The 22,268-nt window shown below is 45.4% G+C and overlaps 1 protein-coding gene and 1 pseudogene across 1 annotated transcript; both read left to right on the forward strand.

Moving 5' to 3' along the window:
- The first annotated feature begins 1,295 nt into the window (after window positions 1–1,295).
- LOC101618773 lies at window positions 1,296–3,575 on the forward strand (annotated as a pseudogene).
- Window positions 3,576–11,831: 8,256 nt separating this feature from the next.
- Window positions 11,832–21,969, forward strand: F3 (coagulation factor III (thromboplastin, tissue factor)). Its single transcript, XM_004689760.2, has 6 exons — window positions 11,832–12,050; window positions 13,054–13,165; window positions 16,397–16,587; window positions 18,899–19,077; window positions 19,596–19,755; window positions 21,089–21,969. The coding sequence occupies exons 1-6, from the start codon at window positions 11,957–11,959 to the stop codon at window positions 21,223–21,225; spliced, it is 873 nt and encodes a 290-aa protein (XP_004689817.1). The 5' UTR covers window positions 11,832–11,956; the 3' UTR covers window positions 21,226–21,969.
- Window positions 21,970–22,268: the final 299 nt, after the last annotated feature.

The raw sequence follows: 22,268 nt of genomic DNA on the forward strand, positions 1-22,268 counted from the left end.
TTCCCCTGATTGACCCACCCTACTGCTTCCTCCCTAAGCAGCTCTTAGTTGGAGGGAGAATGCAAGGACTTTGCTAGGAGACTCTTACATGCAAGTCATAGAGCCAGAAAATTGCTCCATGCCTCGTTCTCGGATCTGTCGCTCTCAAGCGCTCCCCTCCCCAAGGTCCTCTCCAGAATGGGAAAACGTTCTGCTGAACTCGGAATGGTTGGACACTACCATGCCATGTGGAGGCACCCACCGAGCCTTCCCCGAGGGGGGCATCACGCACTCTGTCCCTCTGGTGAGGTGTCTGCACCAGCTGCATCACTGGGTCTCAGGTAACAGGCAGTGCTAAGGCACTAATAATCTTAATGACAGCATGTGTCAGTGCTAAACAAAAGAAACTGGCCCACAGCAAATGGCTCCTAATAGCTGAGCTACTTCCAGTAACAGAGAAATAGTGGGTCTAAATTTGGCTCAGACTCTCAATCAGTTTCTACCTGGAAACATTAGATGCTCTGAACTAAGTCAGTTTAGAAATTATGCTCGTAGAAACTGAGCTCTACTCCTGAGAAAAATTAATGTCAATTAAAAACTTTTAAAAAGAAATGTGGAAACAGCAGCTCTTCAATACAGCTAGCAGATAGCAGCCGTGACAATGAGCCCTGGCCCCCACGTCTAAGACAGTACAACACTGAATAGGAAAGCCAGACCGCTCTCCAATTGTGCCCATTTTACAGATCAGGAAACTAATGCTCTAGGAGAGCAAGTGGATCACACATGCATGCACACACCCCACAGGAAGTGGGTACCGTTTTTCCATGACCACTTTTGATGTCAAGAGGTAGCTATTTCACATGACCTCAAAACCCAGGGTACCTTGCTCTGGGATTAATTGAAGTGTTTGCACTTGTTAATCTTCTCTTTGAAATGCTGATGTAGATAATTCACGCCCCACCCTATAGGTCACAGGCACAGAGGGAAGCAAAGTCAGCACTGACACTTCTTTAGCAATAGAAAAGGACTTGGTCAGAGATCTGGGACCAGATTTCCACTGAACCAGGCTGTCAGTGTTGAAGATCAAAGCAGAGATAAGTGGAAGTTATCTGCAGAGACTCCAATCCTATCAGGAAGGCTCAGAATGGGCAGAGCTGAATTACAAGGAAGATAGCAGCTCCCTTGATTAACACAGGCACCTGGAATTATCTGTGAGAAAGCCCTAAGAATGGCTTCTCCTACTGGCCTGTTGTCACCCCCTGTGTAGATGAGGAACATTCCTCACCCACTGTACCAAAACCCAGCTGAGAATTAGAATGAATGAATCCTATCTGGAAGAGCTGCAACAACATCCCAGCTATGAAGACCTTGCTGCCTTCTGTGTCAGTGCACTAGAAGGGAGTGACATGACCCTCTCATGGTGGGAATGAGGCCTCTTTCCCTCTCTCAGGGTGTTTGGAGGCAGCTGGTGGAAGCTAATAGTACTTATTCATAACGTCAGTGCCATGCTACTCCCTCTTATGAAAATAAAGTTCTCCCCAACTTCTGCCTCCATTCCCTAACATCACACACACACAAGCATGCACACACATGCATGCACATATGAGAACTGCTGCCCCCAGGGGCTCTAGTTTCCTCTCTTCACTGCCCTTACTGATTACTGGAACCATTACAAGCTGGAAAGCAGGAAGATGGTCCAGGGTGATTTTTCCCAGGATGAGTAGGCACGGGTCCTTGTCACCACCAATGCTTTGTTAAGTTTCTTTAAAGGTTATGCAGAAGGCATGAAGGTATGACTGGGGCTGGACACCCAGGTGCTGGGGTCACCTGACCTGCTCCCAGATGCACATTCAGAGGTTGGCATAGGCAGCCTAGGTTATGTTTGGGGCAGTGACGCACCACAGAAGAGTCAGGAGGGGACTCAAAGGGGTCGGCTGCAGAAGCTGGAATTGGGCTCTCAAGGAAGGAGGATCATGGGACTCCCTGGCAAGTTCATTTGAGCCTGGATGGTGGCGTCAGGATGACAACTAGGACATGAATTCATCAATGAGAAAAGGCCTAAGCAGGAAATAGGTCAGAAGGACCCCTTTAACCCAACCTCTATCAATTATAATCATGACCCATATTTCTTAATGAATTACACAAATGCTGAAGAGCGTTTTTTTCATGTTGGGGGGCAGTCATTTTCATATAGTCTCTTTTTTTCTCTGCTCTGGAATGAAAAGTAAATGTGGGTGTGAAAAAGAAAAACATTAAGGACTAAATGAGTTGAAACAAGGCAAAAGAAGGAGTCTTTTATTCTCTAATAACACCAGGCTTTGGCTTGACTTACTTTTGGAAATTCCCCTCACTTTGAGGCCAGGAACTAGAGAAAGGGTCAGCTTCAGAAGGCAGGGTACACTGGGAGGTGTGGGCGGATGTGGAGGGAAAGAAAGGGGGACTTAAATACACAACATGCTTCCACTAGCTTTCATAGCAAATGTCCTCTCTTCGTGTTCCACCTCGAAGGCAGTATAGGATGGTGTGAAGTGTTCAAATCCCAGCCCTGCCAATTCCCAGTGTGAGCTTGAGCAAGTTACTTAACCTCCCTGGGCTTTGGGTTAAGTGACATGTATATGATTTTGCCTACCTCTTACAAGGTTATTGTGGAGATTAAAAAAGTAATATCTGAGCCCTCCCTGGTGGTGCAGTGGGTTAAAGCACAGCACTGAGAAGCTAAAGCCACTTCCGCCAGTTGGCTGAAGAAGAGATGCTTCTCACAGAAGGCCAGAGAAAACCTCCAAAAAGAATTGTTTTTGCCAGAATGTCAGTACTGGGGCTCAGAGCTCCAGCTACCTAATCTGGATTTTGAAGATGTTTTAAGAAGTGATGAACATGCATACAAGTGACTCTTCAGCCTCAAGAAAGTAGGCATAGTAAGAATCACCAGAGCGGCAGATAAACGAGGAGAAATTTTGAAACTTGGGAAGAAGATTGGTTTCCTCTTTCTCACCTTTTATGGACATACTTGGCAAGTTCAAGACAAAATTAATGCAAACAATGTGGCTTACAAAACTGGGAAGCTAAGCTTTCACACTGATTATCTAGCTCTCCATCATCCACCTGGGGTTCAGCTTCTGCATTGCATAAAACAAGCAGTCACAGGGGGAGATACAGAAATTGTAGATGGATTTAATATATGCTGAAAGCTCAAAGAAAAAAATCCACGGGCATTTCAAATTTTGTCCTCCACTTATGTGGACTTCACATACATTGGAGTGGATTACTTCCAATTCTCTGTGCTATCCAAACACAAAATTATAGAATTAGATGATAAAGGCCAAGTGGTTCTCATCAACTTCAATAATGCAACCAGAGATACAGTATTCGACGTACCTGTTGAAAGGGTCCAGCCTTTTTATGCCGCGCTGAAGGAGTTTATTGACCTGATGAACTATAAAGAATTCAACTTTACTTTCAAGATGAATCCAGGTGATGTGATTACTTTTGATAACTGGCGTTTACGTCATGCCCGACGTAGCTATGAAGCAGGAACTGAAATAACCTGCCATTATTATTTATTTATTTTTTTAGAGAACAATGCAAGGCTTTATTGATGTCTGAAGAAGCGGCCCAGCCAAGGCAAGACAAGCAGAGAAGCTGCTGTCTCCAGACTCATCAGTACCAATAGACCTTCTTGTGACTCCGAGTCTCCTGGATCCCCATTGCCTCCATTACCTCCTCCTCCAGTGTTTTTAGAGAGGGCACACAGGTTCTTTCTAGAGCATCTTCCACTGATGTATCTTTGGGGCCATCAATCCATGTTTCAGGGATGATACTATCAGCTATAGGAAAGTCAGGTTTGGAGATTCCCACCTGCCCCGGAGGTGACCACATGGCGTGGCAGACCTCTCCTGACCCGCCTGCTGCTCCCCTCAGCAGTGTACTTCGTCGATCTGCCTGTTCAGCTCCCCACTCCGTCTCTGGTGAAGCCTCTCACTGCCCCTGAGCCTCTGGCCTGTACCCCAGTTCTGTATGCACAAATAAATAAATCTTTAAAAAAAAAAAAAAGTAATATCTGAGCGTATGCTAGAATAGTATTTTCTGTCCCTTTTCAATAATTGAAAATAATAGAAATAGACTGGTACTGAGAGCCAGGGAATATTTTCAAATTTTTCACTGGCAACATGATAGCAGATTAGAAGAAAAGAGACTCAATGCAGAGAAACAAATCTATTTTCCAGATTTCCTGGATTCTCAAAAAGTGACATCATGTCAGGGCTATGTCTAGGTTATTGTCCATTCATTGGGTGAAAATCTGATCCAAGGGTTAGAGGGGCTGACCCCCAGTGGAGAGCAAGGCAGATATTCCCAACTGCATGAAGCTTCCACACAACAGAATGACATCACAAATAACTTCAGTAAGGGGCAATGAATGTGGTGGAAAGTAAATCGGGTTCTGGCCACTGACAGGCAGAAGGCGGTCTAAAGCCCTTGCACCTCTTGGTTGATCAGCACAGGTCTGGCACATAGTAGGTGCTCAATAAACAGCTTCACGTGGTCCTTTACCTCATACCTTCAGAACAAGAACCCATCCTCATTTCTATGTCCCCAGCCCTTAACATCACGCTTCACGTACAGGATAGGGGATGGATAAATATTTGCTGGATTGATCTGAAGAATGGAGAGAACCCAATGTGTTTTTCCCTTATATAATCTCTAGTGACCTTCCTTACTTTAGCACAAAAAAGTGAGAAACATGACCAGATCTATGGCCCGATTATTTTTAGCAGTTAAGACTTTTATTTTTTTCAATCCAGTTTGTTTATTTTCTTACATCATTGGCCGTTTTTGACAGTGCTTGGTTTCTCTCCTCTGGTGCAGTCCCCGTAGGTCTCCACTGCCACAGCACCCCGATCCAGAGTCCCTGTGCTCTTCCCTCCCGTTTTGACCCCTCTGCTTCCTACCCGCCACCACTGTCCCCACCCCTTTGCTATATACCTCAGAACTACAGTCGATTTTCTGCAGTTAAGTCTTTTATTAGCCATTAAAATTATACATGCAGCTGGCATCCTGTTTGCTGCTATGACCTCCTAAAAGGAGAAACTCCTCCTTTAGCACTAGAGAGTCTTCCTGTCCTCCCTATCTCTCTGGCTATTTCTCTACTTTTCTCCTGAGTTATCTTCCTTCTCCAGCCACCTAACGTGGTCACCTCCCAGTCTCAGTCCAGGCCCTGTTCTGTTCACCCAGCCTGCTCCCTCCAGTGTAGACCTGCCCAATGGCCCCAGGAGTAGACACATGATCAGACCTGGGATAGCTAGGACAATGGCAACTGACTCAGGAATGGGCACCTGGTGGCTGGACACTAGTGTGACAGAGCCAAGAAGATGTGGATCGGGGCTGTTGGCATCACCCAGGTAATACCAAGTGGAGTTCACCTGCAGGAAAAAGTGGAACCAGATAAAAGGAAAGATGGAACAGAGTGGGCAAGAGCAAGAGAGAGGGCCTGTCTCTGCACTGTTTCCAAATTCCTGAGTCCATGCACTTCGCCTTCATTTGAGCTAGGCTGGGTCAGTGGCTGCTGCATGCGCATGGCTTTGCTGTCACTATAGACCTCTCTCTGGAGAGTTTGTCCACTTTTACATCTTTGCCATGACTTTGGGGTCACGGTTCCTCCTTCTCTAGCCACAATCTCTTCCCAAGCTTTGGAACCATATTCCCTGTGCTGGGCATGCTTCTTGGCAATCAAGCCCTCTCAACTTGAATGTATCTAAAGCTTATCATTTCTGAGCTGCCAACCTTCTTTTCCAGGCTCTGGCTTGACCTGTGGTGCAACTTTCTCTACCCCAAGACCTTCCGTCCTCCTGCTTCCTCCAGCTGTCTTTCCTGCCTGTGTTTCTTGATGTGCCCCCGGCACAGTTTCTCAGAATAACATGACCAGTGAGTCCCTTTCTTAAGGGATTTCAGACACCTTAGTGGAACCCCAAAGCCAGCCATGAGTCATCTTCTAGCCTCTGGGCATTGCAGATGGTGCACCTCAACTCCAACAGGCCTAAAGCTCCTCCCCCTCTCTGTTTAAATACTGCTTTCTTCCTGGAAAGTGTCTCCCATCACCTCAGTGGGAGGTGAATCTTCTCACAGCAAGTCCCAACACCTTCCATTCTTTAAACAAAGCTTAACAGATATGACAGCCTACTGCGTGTCTGGCACTGGGGATATGGCTAAAGAAAAGGCATTCCCTGCTGGCACTGGCTTCTCAATCTTCTAGGGAGAGGTAGGGCAGCCAATCTCTTCATTACTGCTGCTTTCTGTGGAAGCTCTGTGGTAGCTTGCAAGATATTTTACAAATGAGACTCATAAAATAGGCTGCAGATAGATTACCCCACACACAGTCTACACGCTCAAGGTGTATAAAGCAGGATGTTGGTTAAAAATCCATAGATGCTAGGAGATGCAGACAAATACTAGTCCTAACGTTAAGGTCCAGGCTTAATACTAGATTTTTTTATTTGGTCATTTTAATAGCCGATTATAAAGATATTGTCCTGGCACCATAAGCATCCTCTATAAGTAACGTAGTATATGTCACGAGCATCATAAGCTTTTAGTATGGAAATAACTGAGCTTACTTAGAAAAGGCTTCCCAGCTTGAAAGTTCTGTTTAGAAAATAAACTGGTATAATAGGATGGAGTATCATCCTCTAACGGCAGCAAGTGATTAAATGAGTAACAGGCCGAAATTTCAGAGCACGCTGAACTGTTATGTTATAAAATGTCAGCAAGTGAATTACATAACAGAAAATGAAGTGTTTTATCCAAATTCCTTTAAAATAATTATTCCACGACTGTTTTATTCTTCATCTGAAGAATCCTACATCTACCTGTCTTTTCTTGCCTTTTTATCGAATTAGGGTTTCTATATTGGGGTACATTTTTTAATATATAAAACTTTAAAAGTTCAGTCATACATTTTAAATGATACAGTATAGGTTCTTTAAATACACAGATAATTTTCTGAATTAAAGATAAATGTTCAGGTCCCTCCCTGGTGGCGAATCGGGTTAAAGCACAGCACTAAGAGGCTTAATCCACTTCCGTATGAGTTCAATCCCCGCCTGCCCCGGGAGGTGACCACATGGCACGGCAGACCTCTCCTGACCTGCCTGCTGCTCCCCTCAGTAGTGTGCTTCCTCCATCTGCCTGTTCTGCTCCCCGCTCTGTCTCTGGTGAATCCTCTCACCCTCCACCTCTCTGTCCTATACCCCAGTTCTGTAGGAATAAATAAAAGAATTTAAAAATAAAAGGTAAATGTTCAATGGAATGACATATATGTCATGTTTTGTATGAAACAGTTTATTAATAAGTAACATTGTTAAGACTGCTTGACATCCAATCCAGAAGGCTGACAGAAAATCATTCGAACCATTAAAATTGGGATAACAAATAGGAGTGATGACATACTTAATAAGAAAAGGAGTCTTTCCATTCTGTATATTCAGAGTCCAGCTGGAAGCTCAGATTCTGGAAGATATTCAAGAATTTATCGAATGAATGGATTTCTTTTTTTTTTTTTTTAAGATTTATTTATTTATACATTACAGAACTGGGGTACAGGCCAGAGGTGCAGGGGTGGTGAGAGGATTCACCAGAGACAGAGTGGGGAGCAGAACAAGCAGATCTACAAAGTACACTGCTGAGGGGAGCAGCAGGCTGGTCAAGAGAGGTCTGCCTGCGCCATGTGGTCACTTCCGGGGCAGGCAGGGATCGAACTCATGCTGAAGTGGTTTAAGCTTCTTAGTGCTGTGCTTTAACCTGCTGCGCCACCAGGGAGGGCCAGAATGAATGGATTTCTGTTCATCAGATTTAGTGCACATGTCAGGTAGAAAAAGTTATGGAAGTGGGAGCTATGAAATACATAACATGATAACAAGTAAGTCATATGTGTTATATTAATACGAACATAAGTAAAGGGTTTTCATCTTAAATAACTCCTCTACTAAAACAAAGTTCCAAACTTATGTGTATGACTTATCTACTTTATCAACATTGTATGTAGAATAAAATTTATCAAATTGAAATTTGACAAGTAATTTGAAAAGTTTAGGTTTACAAAGATAGTTGTATACTAAAATTACAAATCTTTAACTGCAACTTGTTTTCTACAATTATAGTTTTTGGAATATACTAATACTATATGGTAACTTTTTGGTAAAACTCCTGTAAATTATTCTAGATATTTAACAGAATTATTTTGAATCGCCAAAATAATAATAATAATTTTGTTGTATGGGTTTTCAAAACTGGTTAACTTCAGTCCCATTGTTAACAGTTAGACTAATATATAATTATTTTCACAAAATGCATACTCATGATTGCCAATTTCTCCATGACTAACTATACCCTGACAGATGTTTTTTGGTTCTGCTGAGTCACATTTTTCTTTCCAGAACTCTATGTTCCCACTAATTCCCTCAGGCCTTGGTTATACTTTGCCTTATACCTGATTTTTGGATAAGACAGTCTCATACCTCTTTTTGCCATTTTGTATGCTTGCACATAATACTATTACATGAATTACTCTCCATTTCACTTAGCATCATAAAGCTTAGCCTATTCCTTCCCTGGGGAGATACATGCAAATTCATTTTGAACTCATTAATCCTGTCTGTGCAAGAAATCTACCAAAAGGCTCATCATATGACTGGAACTATTCTGAATCATCCTAGAATCCAGTCTTTTTAAAAAATGCCAGCCAGATCTCAAGCTTCTGCATTTGTTTTCTTCTCTTCAGCTCCCTGTCATCTTGTTTAGATTTTCTGGCTGTAACAAGGACCATTCATCATTAGTTAGGACAGCTGGAGATAACTATCAAGCATTACCTGGTAACCCACAGTGGATTGGCATTTTCTTTTCTTTTCTTTTTTAAAAAGATTTATTTATTTATTCATATAGAATTGGGGTACAGGCCAGAGACGAGGAGGGTGAGGGGATTCACCAGAGACAGAACGGGGAGCAGAACAGGCAGATCAACGAAGTACACTGCTGAGGGGAGCAGCGGGCGGGTCAGGAGAGGTCTGCCACACCATGTGGATCTCCTCTGGGGCAGGCGGGAATCGAACTCATGCGAAAGTGGCTTAAGCTTCTTAGTGCTGTGCTTTAACCTGCTGCGCCACCAGGGAGGACCGGATTGGCATTTTCTTACCAATCTGTATATTATGAACACTTCCCTGACCTTAGAAAAATTTCGATGACAAATTTCATTTTTCTCAGATGCAAATATTTTCATAGTTTCACAAAATATTCATTAATCAAAACACATCAAGAATTTACTATGTGCCGGTAATTGTTTAAAGAGTTGAGAGATGTAAAGAACAAACTTAGCCCCTATACCTCCAAGGAGCTCTAGTGAGAAGACAAATGATAAAAATTCAGTTGAAATCAAGTGAAGTAGTTGGTGGAGTGGGTTGGTGAAATTAACAAGGAGAGCCAGGAAGTGCAGAGGAAGGACTGCAACACTGAGGCTCCTCACCAACCACATTTCATCACTGATTATGCAGTCAGTGCAACCCCTTCTACATGTTTCCATCTTACTTCCAATACTAAGAGTAGACGGAAGCATGGTCATGGGGAAAAAAAACTCCTGGAGTCAGAAAAGTTTACACACTCAGGTCAGTTCACCTCAGGATCCGAATCTGTAAAAAGGTGTCTGAAGAGTTCCCCTTCATCCCTCTGACATTCTAGAGATCATCAAAAAGGGACCTTGAGTCAGGCCAATCTGATCATCATGGTAGTTTAGGACCGTTCGACCTGCTCAGAGTCTCCAAGCAGTATCATATAGGAGGGAACTGTGATACTTATTATGGTCAACTTTACTGAAGGGCATTTTAAAGATGCAGAAGTTAATGAATAATTTTAATAATCATTCTATTTGGACTGTGAAAAAATATCAACAGTGAAATTCTAGGAATGTACTTTTAAAGATGCTGAGCAGCTATTGATCTAGAAACCATCTGGAGACAGTCTGATCAGATAGAGAGAAAAATTGCTGTGAAATTTTGCCAGTCTTCTTGAAGATGGTCATAGTTTCTAGCATTTTTCAGACCTTGAAGAAGTTCATTCCATACTTACTCAAAAACCTATGCAGCACCTAACAACTGTAGTGGGCATACAAAATAAATAGTCATGCAAATTTATCAACCTTTAAGACACCTATTGTGTCACAATCGAATGTTAAACATATTTTTCTTATCAAATTGTTGGTTTTTGACATTACGCAAAGCCCTTAATGACTTCAGGTTCAGCAGTGGCTCCAAATAGAATAACTTACTCTGTAGAAGACTCAGTAATTTCTTCATTGAAGTGTCACGTTTTCTCCTCTCTTTAATCCCAGAGCACAAAGAATCACATTACAGGTGAGGCTAAAGATTATCTGTTCGGGAAAATGACTCAGGTCAAAGACTGCAAAAAGGATTGCATGACTCCGTTTTGCAAATACGACAAACTTTGCAGGTTTTAAAGTTGGGAGAGAACTTGAAGGGGAAACCAACAACAGATTTCAGCCTCCAGGAAGGAAGGGCTACAAGAATGCTAAACCTGGATGTGCTTTTTATTTCAGTTCAGGCAAAAGGAGAAAGCAAAAAAATTGCAAAATTTTCTTTTGAAATGAGTGTAATTCTGTGGCTCCGTAGCCATCTGAAACTGTCACCATAGCATGCACTATAATATGAGGCTGATTTGGGTGGATGGAATGGGGGGAGGTAAAGTTGGGAGAAAGCAAACACCACTGTCCCTCTAAAACTCTTCATTCTGAGTTGAGCAACTACAGAGTAATAAATGAATGGAAATAGTTTGACAAGACTTCTCACAACAGTAACAGAATCAACATTCTCTTTCTGGACAATTTTACAGCAGAGTCCAGAAGAGGAAGCCAGAAAAATAATCCGGAAAACAAACAAAAAAAGTGTAAAACGAACAGCAAGAAAATCTGATTATGTTTTTTAATTTCATTTTTTGGTTCCTCTACATTTGGCGGAACATCCCACAGCTGTCTGCCTAACGTGAGAACAAACATTTCTGGAATGACAGAGCTGCAGATATCTGGCTGGGATTCTCCCAGAGGCAAACGGCCAGGTTTGGTCCGCTGCCTCGGTCACTACTCCGAATGGCTCAGGCTTGCGCTGGGCTACCTGAACTTCAGCCCGTGGGCAGTGCGTATCACAGCAGACACCTGCATCGCAACGCCACCACTGAGCGCGACCCGCGCTAAAGGTCCCAGAGAAGAGGAGCTGGACCCCACTGCCGGGAAATACGGTCCTGTCCGTGATACCCTTATTTGGCTGCGGATTTGGAGGCTCAGCCTCAGGTAGGCAAAGCTCCGAGAAAATGCCCCGCGGCCGGAACCGGCACTTTCTATTAAACTCGGTCGATCTGGCCATGCTCGCCCGCCAGGACAGCACCGTTATAACCCCGGGGAAGGGACGTCTGTCTCCCGGCCCCCACCTCCAAGTTCCTTCCAACTCGCCCCGTCTTGCGACGCCACAGACCTGCTGCCCACTCAGGCTGCACGTCGGGGTGGCCCTCGGTGGCCCCGGGGCTTTGGGGTCAGGGGGGCCGGGTTCCGCTCAGCACCTGGTGTCGCCAGAGGCCCATTCTCAGCTGCGCACTGGGCGGCGCAGTTGAATCACGAGTGAATCACCCCTTGCAGGGTCTTGGAGTTTCCTAAGGAAAGGAGGCGGGGCAAGGGTGTGGATTAGCCCGGGGCCGCCCACCACCCCCGGAGTGACAGAGTGGAGGCGGGCAGCCGGGGGCGGGAGCCGGGACCGGCAAGAGGCGCGGGCGTCTTGGGCGTTTATATAGGCGCGGGACACCGGCTCCCGCAGACTTGGGTTTCCCGCGCCCTTTCCCGCTCCCTCTAAGCTCCCTAGGACGCCTCTAGCCCAATCTCCCCAGCTTCTAGGGCGCACCGCAATCTTTCTGACCTTACCTCCGGCTCAAGGACATGGCGACCCCCACCGGGACCCGGGTTCCCTGCCTCGAGGTCGCTCGGAGGCTTCTGCTCTGCTGGGCTCTGGTCCAGGTCCCCGGCGCCGCAGGTGAGTGGCACCCGCCCTGCAAAGGCCTGGAGCGCGCTGTCCGGAGAAGGCGGGGACTGTCCTGGCTGGAAGTGGGCTCACCCTGCCGCAGCGCAGAGATGGCCCCTGCTTCCGCTTCTGAATGAAGCCCATCCCCAGGGTGTTCAGACAGAAGAGGAGGGTAGGGATCTAGAGATGCTTGCTTGGGGCATCCATTGTACTTGCATAAGTGGAATTTCGGTTCCAGCCTTAAGTTTAAGGAAAGAGCTTACAAGTGTGCCCACTGCGGCCTTGAAGGTGGTGGAGCCTGAGTTGGCATCCACATAGGTCAGTGTGCAACGGTTTGGCTCTTACCCTTCACTGTGTCCTTTCCTTGATAGAGGGCAGATCTCCGTCTCTTCCTCATGGTCTTTGTTTTCCATGGGGTTAGAGGCAAGCCTGTTGGAAAACGGTTCCCTGGATAGGAGCAGGCACCCCATTGTGGGTGCCCCATTGCCTGTTAGGTGTGTGGGACTGGGCAGACTGACCTGAGTGTAGCAAAGCAGACCTTAATAATGCAGCACCGGAATCTAATGGGAAGGTAGGGGTGACGGCCCCATGGCCGCCTGAGTGACTGCAGTAGCTTCTGTCTGAAAATGGAAAAAGTCAAGATGTGGCTTTTTCACTGTGCGCAGCCCTACCTCTTCTCACCCCTGTGGGATTTGCCCTTTCCCCTAGTATTCTGTATCTACTTCTGAGCCAGACTAGCTTGCACCTCCGGGATGGTTCCTGAGCTGAACTCCCAGGGGGAGGTATCCCAGGGCTCCCCCATGGACAATTTCAAATAAGGGCCTCCAAATCCTTGTCTGTCTCCTGCAACTGCAAGGTAGACTTAGTCATGAGGTCTGAATAGTTTAGTAATAAGCTTTTGTGATTGGACACAAAATAAATATGAGATCTATGGTGACAGCAGACCATAATCATGATTATGAAATCACACACTGAGCATTTCATGTACTAACAGCCGTTTTTCTGTTGTTTAAAGGCGCTGAAGACATAGCGGTAGCATATAATTTAACTTGGAAATCAGTTAATTTCAAGACAATTTTGGAGTGGGAACCCAAGCCTGTCAATCATGTCTACACTGTTCAGATAAGGTAAGCAACATAGAAAGAACAGGAGAAAGAAAATTAGGGGTTTTGGAGTTTCTGCTTTTCCTGTGTTGATGATAGAGGTCTTTAAAGCTATTCATGGGTAACAGATGACAGAGAAGGCAATGATGGTAATTTGCTGGCACAGCCAGGTTCTGTCAAGGCTGCAGCCTTTCCAGGCCTTACGCTGATAAAAATGTTTTAATTATTTATGGAGGTGATGGGAAATTTGAAAAGTGGAATATAAGTTGCTAAGAATGAACCTTTCTGAGCAGGCCCTGGCGGCTCTGATGGCTGTGGGCTGGCTGGCTGGATGATAATTTCACCTAAGCACACCCAACTTTTCCTTTCCTACTGTCTGGCTTGTTGAGCCGAGTGGAAACATGTGAGGAGGGAGGTGGGGAGGAGTTCGGCTATATACATTGCCCTTCACCGGTTTTTGATTCACTACATTTAGACTCCGTGATTCAAAGTTTAGTTACGTGCATAACCAGAGGAAATCAAATCCATGACTCAGTAGCCAGGAAGAAATCCTCCTGAGTCTGCAGCCTTGGTGGTAGGGATGCTGTTCTTCACCAGCCTGTCATTCGGCCTGTTCACTCTGAGTATCCTGTGTGTGTCTTGATGGTTTTCACCATCAAGTGTTTGGTTTCTGAAATGTTCCCAGAGGCTTGGTAGCAATCTTACTAAATAAGGCACTGCTGTGGCTATTATTTAAACATTAATTGCATGAAGGCAACAACGTATTACTGACTAAAGTTAATGGTGTTTGTTTTAGCTTTGGGCAAATGCTTCATAGGATTAAGGCGTGCAGCTGCCCATGGATGGAGTATGTCTTTAAGGTAGACATTCCTGTTTTTAAAAATGAACCTCATGATAACCGTTGCCAGGCCAACAGGGGAGCGACTTCTTGTGCATGCATACTTGCGCCGATAGGGAAAGAGGGAGAGAAAGGAATTTCATAAACCAAGGTACTAATTGTGATTTTGGAAAAAACTTGTCATTGCCAATCATTCATTCATGCGATATGGTCAGTCAGTGCTGAAGTTGACCTTCATAAACACATCCTTTCTGGATAGTTGAAAATAAGATTATAGGAGAAATGCTTTCCTAAATATATCCAGTCATACTTGGGGTGAGCATGTGGAAACCTATTTATGATTTACCTGATTTTTAAATACAATCCTTTGTAACTCTTAAGTTTCTGGGTTTTCCAAGGCTGCTGAGTTGAAGGAGGGCCCCAGATATGCTAACGCCTTAGAGTGAGCTGCCACTTCGGGACCTGTAGGGGCGGGGTGTGATCCTGCTGAGTGAACAGCCCCTGCACACCCTCCCCAATGTACTGGCACACCTGTGCACTGGCACACCTGTGCACAGCACCCCCTCCCGCCCCCGCTGGAGACTTGCACTCCTCTCCTCCCTCTCCTTTCTCTTCCTGGGTTAACGGGGTTCTTGGGTAGAAAGGACCACACCTGGCATTTTACAGAAGAGGAAACTTACCCAGGGGAGGACGTGGCTTTATGCATAGCTGCACTGATGATCAGCCCAGTCCGGACCGAGGTCTCTCCAGTAACCCACAGCGTCACCCTCTCAGGTGGGCCTGCCACTCTCTGAGAGCCCACAGCCTGGAGGAGGAAGGAAAAACATTCCCACTGTGACCTCCCCACTCCTGATTTTCCTTTCTTGGAGAATGCATCTCAACCTGTGCTCCCGGACAAGTGGTAGTGGCTGTCACTTCACATGGGACAGAAGAATGTGGCTAAAGTTGCACTGACATTTATCTATGGGCTGTTCAGGTTTTTAGAATAATTTTTAAAAATATTTATGTATTCATACAGAACTGGGGTACAAGCCAGAGGTGCAGGGGCTGAGAGGATTCAGCAGAAACAGAGTGGGGAGCAGAACAGGCAGATGGACTAAGTACACTGCTGAGGGGAGCAGCGGGTGGGTCAGGAGAGGTCTGCCGCACCATGTGGGTCACCTTCGGGGTGGGGGATCGAACTCACACTGAAGCGGCTGCCACCAGCCTGCAGTGCTACATCTTAACCCTCTGCGCCACCAGATGGGGCCCAGAATAATTTTATTTTTAATAGACATTCTTGAAATCATTTCCCCCTCAGTGACATCTTACAAAAGAAAAATTTGTGTTTTAGCCCTGTAGTCTGTCAGACATGGTCAGCCAGATGCCATCTGCTCTGTTATTCTGCAATCTTTGATGGACGGGTGTGCACACATCTCATAAAATTGAGGGGGGCATGTTTTATAATTTGATGAACGGACTCAGCACTCAAGGGTCACTAACAGTGTGACTTTGTACAAGTTACTTAGTGTCTCTGACCTTCTGTCTTGTGTGTCAAAAAAACCCAACACATCCTTGCTAGGAGTATATCAAATAAACATGTGAAGGGCCCCATGCCATGGCTAGAGGATATTAGATTCAATGAAAGGGATCTAACAATATGACTGATGGTCATGATAGGAAATAATACAGTATATTATATGGACTTTATGACTACGGTAAGTGACTGTATCCTACATAGACTATAGAACGTGATAAGAAAACAAATATGATATAATGCAATTAATAGACCGTAATAACTAATTGGGCCTTGCGGGAGGATGGCCTTTTCTCCTGATTAACCATGATAAATCATCTGCTTTTTTATTTTAAATTATATATCCTTTTTTAAGATTTCATTATTTATGCATACAGAACTGGGGTACAGGCCAGAGAGGCAGGGGTGAGAGGAGTCACCAGAGACAGAGTGGGGAGCAGAATGGGTGTACTGAAATACACTGCTGAGAGGAGCAGCGGGTGGGTCAGGTGCCGCACCCTGTGGTCAGCTCCGTGGCCGGGGATGAAACTCCTGCTGCAGTGGCTGCGGTAACTTCATAGTGCTGTGCTTTAACCCATTGCTCCACCAGGAAGGGCCCTCATCTACTTTTTAAAAAAAGATATTTAACAAAGTGGTTAAAGAAATACAGCAGTCAAGCTACCGTTGAGTCCTAAGTCCAGCGGTACAACTCAGAGCTGGCCACTCAGTCTCACTTTGCCTTGGTGGCCTACACAGGAATCATTCCTGAACCACCTGGGGTGCGGTAAGGGCTCACGTGCCTCTGAAGTGCTCCATGTAGCAAACGCCTGAGTGGACTGGTGTGGCGACTGGTGTGGAAAGGACCCATCTTGTTGGACCACAGTGTGACCTTCCCCTTCTCTTCCTACCTCACTTCCTGTAGCCATCCATTAGGAGACTGGAAGAGCAAATGCTTCTCTGTGACAGAAACAGAGTGTGACCTCACCGATGAGATTGTGCAAGACGTGCATCAGACATACTCGGCTCGGGTCCTGTCCCTCCAGACAGGGGCCTCCTCTTCCTTGGGGGAGCCTTTGTTTAAGAATGCCCCGCAGTTCACACCTTACCTGGAGAGTAAGTAGCTTGGTTTGTAACAATTTTCCTTCTTATTGTTGTAAGGTCCTGAATATTCTTGTGAGCTTGTGACCCTTAAGGACCAGGAGGTCACATATTTATCCATAAACACATCTCTCTCAAACTGGTATACGTACATTTACTTTACGCATCCCAGACATGTAAGAGGGTCCCAGAACATGAACTTGGAGTTGATAACAGTAACCTTCTGTTTCTATACAGAGGTCCTACCAATAACCAGATGGATGTGGGGTTGGGGAGCAGAAAACACACCAAGGGATTTCACCCTGTCCCTAGACATCTTCACAGCCTGAATTTTCCTTCTAGTCATCACACCAGAAATTATACCTAGTTCAGGGTTTTTCCCGTAAGGTCCCAAGTCATGGGCAAAGGCCGATCCCTCGGAGAACATTATAAGGCTTTCTGACCTTTCCTCACTTGACTGTGATTTGAGTCATGTGATAAGCTGGCGTTTGCCAAGCCAGCTCCCCATCTCCTTCTTTCATGCTGGTTTGAGAATCTGGAATGCTTTCCTCCCCAACCTTTGCCCCAGTAAGCTGACCTTAGTATCTAATTATGGAATGTTGAGAATTCCTGCCAAGTAGAAGATTTCAAGTTTTTTGGTTGGGGGTGGGGGGAATGTCACAACTGTAGTTCTGAACTAGGTATTTTAAGTAAACACACTTCGCACACTGAAAAAGGTGAAATCAGCTGCCCTTTAAAGATCTAGAATGACAGGTTAGGATAGAAATGCTATGTGATGGGTGTTTTGATACTTACTCCTATAAAAGGAAAGTTTTTTGAGGCAGCGATGGTGAGGAGGACTGGGAATACGCAGCCAACCGCCCCTCTGGTATCTATGTAAAGGGCTGAATGAGGGCAGGGTGAACCTGGCTGCTGTCCCTATGCCCGTTTGCCAGCACTTGTCTCTGACCCCTCTAGCTCCTGTCCCGTGAGTCACATCCATGGCACCTCCAGGAACTCCACAGAGTCGCCAGTGCTCCGCCTTCCTCCTGTGGAGGACTTTATGTGACTCATCCTTTTAGACTTTAATATTCCATCCATGGTTGAGTTTTTTGGGATCCGCCCAATTTGGGCAAAAGTTAAAAATTATTTTCTATGTTTGTTTTGCAGGTGCTCACGCATAGACACACTGTTTGCATTTGATCTGTGTTAAATGATTGGGATGGCTTTTTTTTTTTTTTAAGATTTATTTATTTGTACATACAGAACTGGGGTACAGGCCAGAGGCCCAGGGGCAGTGAGAGGCTTCACCAGAGACAGAGTGGGGAGCAGAACAGGCAGATCGACGAAATACACTGCTGAGGGGAGCAGCGGGTGGGTCAGGAGAGGTCTGCCACGCCATGTGGTCTCCTCCAGGGCAGGCGGGAATCGAACTCATGCGGAAGTGGCTTTAGATTCTCAGTGCTGTGCTTTAACCCGCTGCGCCACCAGGGAGGGCCTGATTGGGATGGCTTTAATTGGCCTTCACCCCATAGTACGTGAGAGCACTGAGCCACTACAGTTAAAACTAGTTCCTTGAAGCACCAAAGACATTCCCTGGTCTTTTCCATGACCCCTAACTGATTGTACTTCACATATGGAATTGTACATAGTTGTATTGTTTAGTACGGTAACCACTGACCACAGGTGCCTTAAGCACTTGAAAGGTGACTAATGCTATAGACATGTGAGACACACTGGATTTCAAAAAGGATCTCAAAGCATTTTTTTTTAAAGATTCACTTATTTATGCATATAGAACTGGGGTCAGGCCAGAGGCACAGGGGCAGTTGAGAGGCTTCACTGGGGAGAAGCACAGGCAGATCGATGAAGTACACTGCCAAAGGGAGCAGAGGATGGGTCAAAAGTCTGCAGTGCCACGTGGTCACCTCCGGGCTGGGGATCGAACTCATGCAGAAGTGGCTTTAGCCATTTAGTGCTGTGCTTTAACCTGCTGCGCCACCAGGGAGGGCCCAGATCTTAAGGCATTTTTAGGTTGACTACATGTTAGAATGATATTTTAGACATAATAGGCTACATAAAATAGATTATTAAAGTTAATTTCTCCTGTTTAACTTTTTCCCATATGACAAGGACACTTACAGTGACATTCCCATCAGGCAGGACTGCTAGGGGATGTCCCTGGTGCCAGGTCAGCTGGGGAGCCACTGACTGACCACTGCCAGGGGCGAGTCTATGCACGTATTTTAGGAGGGGTTGACTAGGTTGTTACTAATTACGATAACTCAATGGGGTTCTGCTTTGTGTAAAATTCTCTTTCCAACCAAGCTCATTTTCTATGTTTCAGCCATGCTTGGACAGCCAATAATTCAGAATTTTGAACAAGTTGGGACTAAACTGAACGTGACTGTAGAGGATGCACTTACCTTAGTCAGGATGAAGAACAAATTCCTAACGCTCCGGGATGTCTTTGGCCAGGACTTAAGTTACACACTCTATTACTGGAAAGCCTCGAGTACAGGAAAGGTGAGCATCCTCTCATTTGCTTTTACGATCTGTTGAAAATTGATCTGACAGCCATTTCTGCCCCAATTCAAAGCTAGCAGAAAGGGGATGGCCAGGAGGGCAGAGTGTTGGGTGGGAAGGGTGCTTGCTGCTTCTCCGGTGGCTTGGGGGCCCAGACAGGCTCCCCGCCAAGGGGCTGCACCAGGTCTGCCGGGAGACCTGCCAGCTGCCACATCTCTTCCTCTACTGAGCATCCCAGAGACAAAAATTGTTTTCCACTCAACAGCTGGTAGGTCCTTATTTTTCTCCTCTACTGCATCTCCCGCCCAGGCTAAATTGAGTTGGCTGTGCCTAGGCTGTTATCTTCAGTCTTGGGAAAAGCATCCTTAGCCGTTACCAGAAGGAGCTCATTAGCCAAGTTACTTCTTATCCTTTAAATGCTACTGAGCCCGCGTAGGTTCTTATGTCCACTGTGACTTAGTAAAGACGAAATCATTCACTCTGCCCAGAGGAATTAACAAGTCTTTATCTTTTAACAGAAAACAGCCAAGACAAACACAAATCAGTTTTTAATTGATGTGGACGAAGGAGAAGACTACTGTTTCCTTGTTCAAGCTGTGATTCCATCACGAAGGACGAACCAGAAGAGTCCAGAGAGTGCCATCGAGTGCACCAACCAGGGCAAAGGTGTGTCGCGAGGTGAGTGAACACCTGTCCCTCATCTGGAAACCTGGGTGCCATGCAGAGGCCAGCTGCACCTCAGAGCCCGGATCACTTCCTTTGTTCCGGAAGAACTGCCTTAGTTTTGTGTCTTTGTCTTATTGTAGGTGTTCTTACAATTTATGCATTTAGAAAAGTTTTCACTTGCTCCCTGGTATCAGCAAGTGTTTTCTTGAGCACCTATTCTGTGCTGCCAAACTGTCTGCTGAGCGCTGGGTGCACGGTCCATGTGCAGGACTCAACATTAAACCACAGGTTTCTCTGGGCATGTTTCCATCCTTCTATTCTGATCTGAGGGGTTGGGAGCGGTTTCTAGGTCAGCACGCAGGAGACTTTGGTGAGCACCCACTTGGGGAGGCTGCCTTGGAGGTTATAAAGTCTAATGGTCAGGGAAGCAATAGAGTGTGTCAGATGTATCCGTGGGCCGTTGTGTGCACACAGTGTGTGTGTCATGTGTAACACGTGTGTGCACACGGTGCCACTCCCAAGCAAGGGCTGGGTCCTCACTGGTGGTGTTGCAGATGTTCAGACACATAGATGAGGCCAGAAGCTCCTCCAGGTGGGGAAGCTCCTCCAGGCTGGAGACAGGTGCGGCGTACTGTCAGGGAACAGAGGGTCAGAGGGTAGAGCTGCTGGCCGAGCGCCTTGTGAGATGGACTTTGACATTTGAACATTTCCGTAAATCCTCTCTGTTGGTGACACTGACAGAAGGGCTCTGCTTCCTCTGGTTCTGTCCCCTCCCGGCCATCGGAGTCACAGTCCTCGCACCCATATGCCCAGCGCCTAGCTCGAACTCCGTTGCTTCTCTCTCCACGCTCACCCAGACCTCTGCCTTCCTGCCTGTCTGTCTGCAGAAATGCATCCTCTGAGAGGCACTGCACTTGCCACCTCCGCCACTGAATTTGCCCCGGCCAGGTCTCAGCGGTCCCTCGCCTGAATCCTCGTACATCCCACAGGCCTCTTCTTGCCCTGTCCAACTTCTGCTTTCTCTTGTCACCAAACTCAGCATCACTTTTAACCTCTTGTTTCTACCAGCTCTTCTCATTTCCAGCTTTTCTAGACCGTGCACATTACCCACTTATTCCTTGGCCCACTGAGTGTTGTTGGCCACTGTCAACTGCCTTAAAACATCCAGGGTTTGACACATTCTTTCCTAATCTAAATGTGTTGTGGTAGAAGGCATAGAGGAAAGAAATTTTGAATTTCGCAAAAGCAGGATGGTGTAATGTAGGGTTATGCTCTGCGTTCTGCCCACTGATAAGTGGGGTTCACATTCTCTCTCTTGGTTGACTTGGTGCCTTTTATTTTTCAGGAATGTTCTTTATCATTGGCGCCGTCGTATTCGTGGTCATCATCTTCATCATCGTCCTGACTGTGTCTCTGTACAAGTGCAGGCCGGGGAAAGCAAAGAGGGGAGGGAAAGAGAACTCCCCTCTCAACGTTGCATAAGGAGAAGAGCCGCAGACACTGCCAACCACTGCAAAGTTTATATTGCACTGTAACCAAGAACTCGTAAGAGAAGAGGCGACACAGAAGGAGCTAGGAGCCGGGAGACTCTTGGTCTGGCCTGTTCTCACCATTAGTGTTCTGATTTCGACATCAGCACTAGTCATTTCAGAATGTAACAAACGGTACAACGGATTCTGAGTTTTAGAGTTTCCTGTTAACACTATGTCACCTGTCGCACATAGTATGCTTTAGACTGTCTATTCCACGCTCAAGATGGGACCAGGTCATCGGAGCAAAAAGCAAATGAACAGACGTCTTAAAGAATCCTGGGTGGACTGATAGAGAAATTTGGGTGTCTGGCATCAACTCCTATGGGAAGTAAAATGGAAATTGGGTGGACTTTTGTAACTCATCTGTCCCTTATTATGTGGTGTTTAGGTTCTTTTCATTTTGATCAAACATTAGGCAAACTTTCATATGGATGCTCTAAATGCAGATACCTTCTATTTTGGTTACATCCATATTATACATTACAGTTTAGCACTTTAACTGACTTAAATGCTGTTGATTAGATATTTGACAGCTTGCTATGTTTTTAATATGACTACTACACACACTACATAGAATTTATGTCAAAGGTACTTCAAGCCTTGATGGTCAACATTGTACATATTTATATAATTTTTTAAAAAGGTTTTGTATATGGGTATTTTCTATTTATAAAGGTAATATTGTTCTGTTTGTATATATTGAGGTAATTTATTTAATATACTTTTATATAAATAAAGGTGACTGGGAATTGCCATTATTGTGTTTATGTATCTTCCATTTGTTCATGGTTTGGGCCTCATAATAGTTGACTGTGCTGCTACAACAAATGACCCTAAAATTCTCAATGGTTTATAACAATATTTTCTTTATTCCTCCTGTACTTTATCGTTCAGTGGCTGGAGGTTTACTGCAGGTCTTCTTTATGTCTTCTCATTTCTAGGAGCCAAAAGGGAAGTACCTTTTGTCTTTTTGGTTTTTTGTAAAAAGGCTTA

Source organism: Condylura cristata, unplaced genomic scaffold, assembly GCF_000260355.1.
Source record: "Condylura cristata isolate star-nosed mole 26May11 unplaced genomic scaffold, ConCri1.0 scaffold00026, whole genome shotgun sequence".
Lineage (NCBI taxonomy): Eukaryota > Metazoa > Chordata > Mammalia > Eulipotyphla > Talpidae > Condylura > Condylura cristata.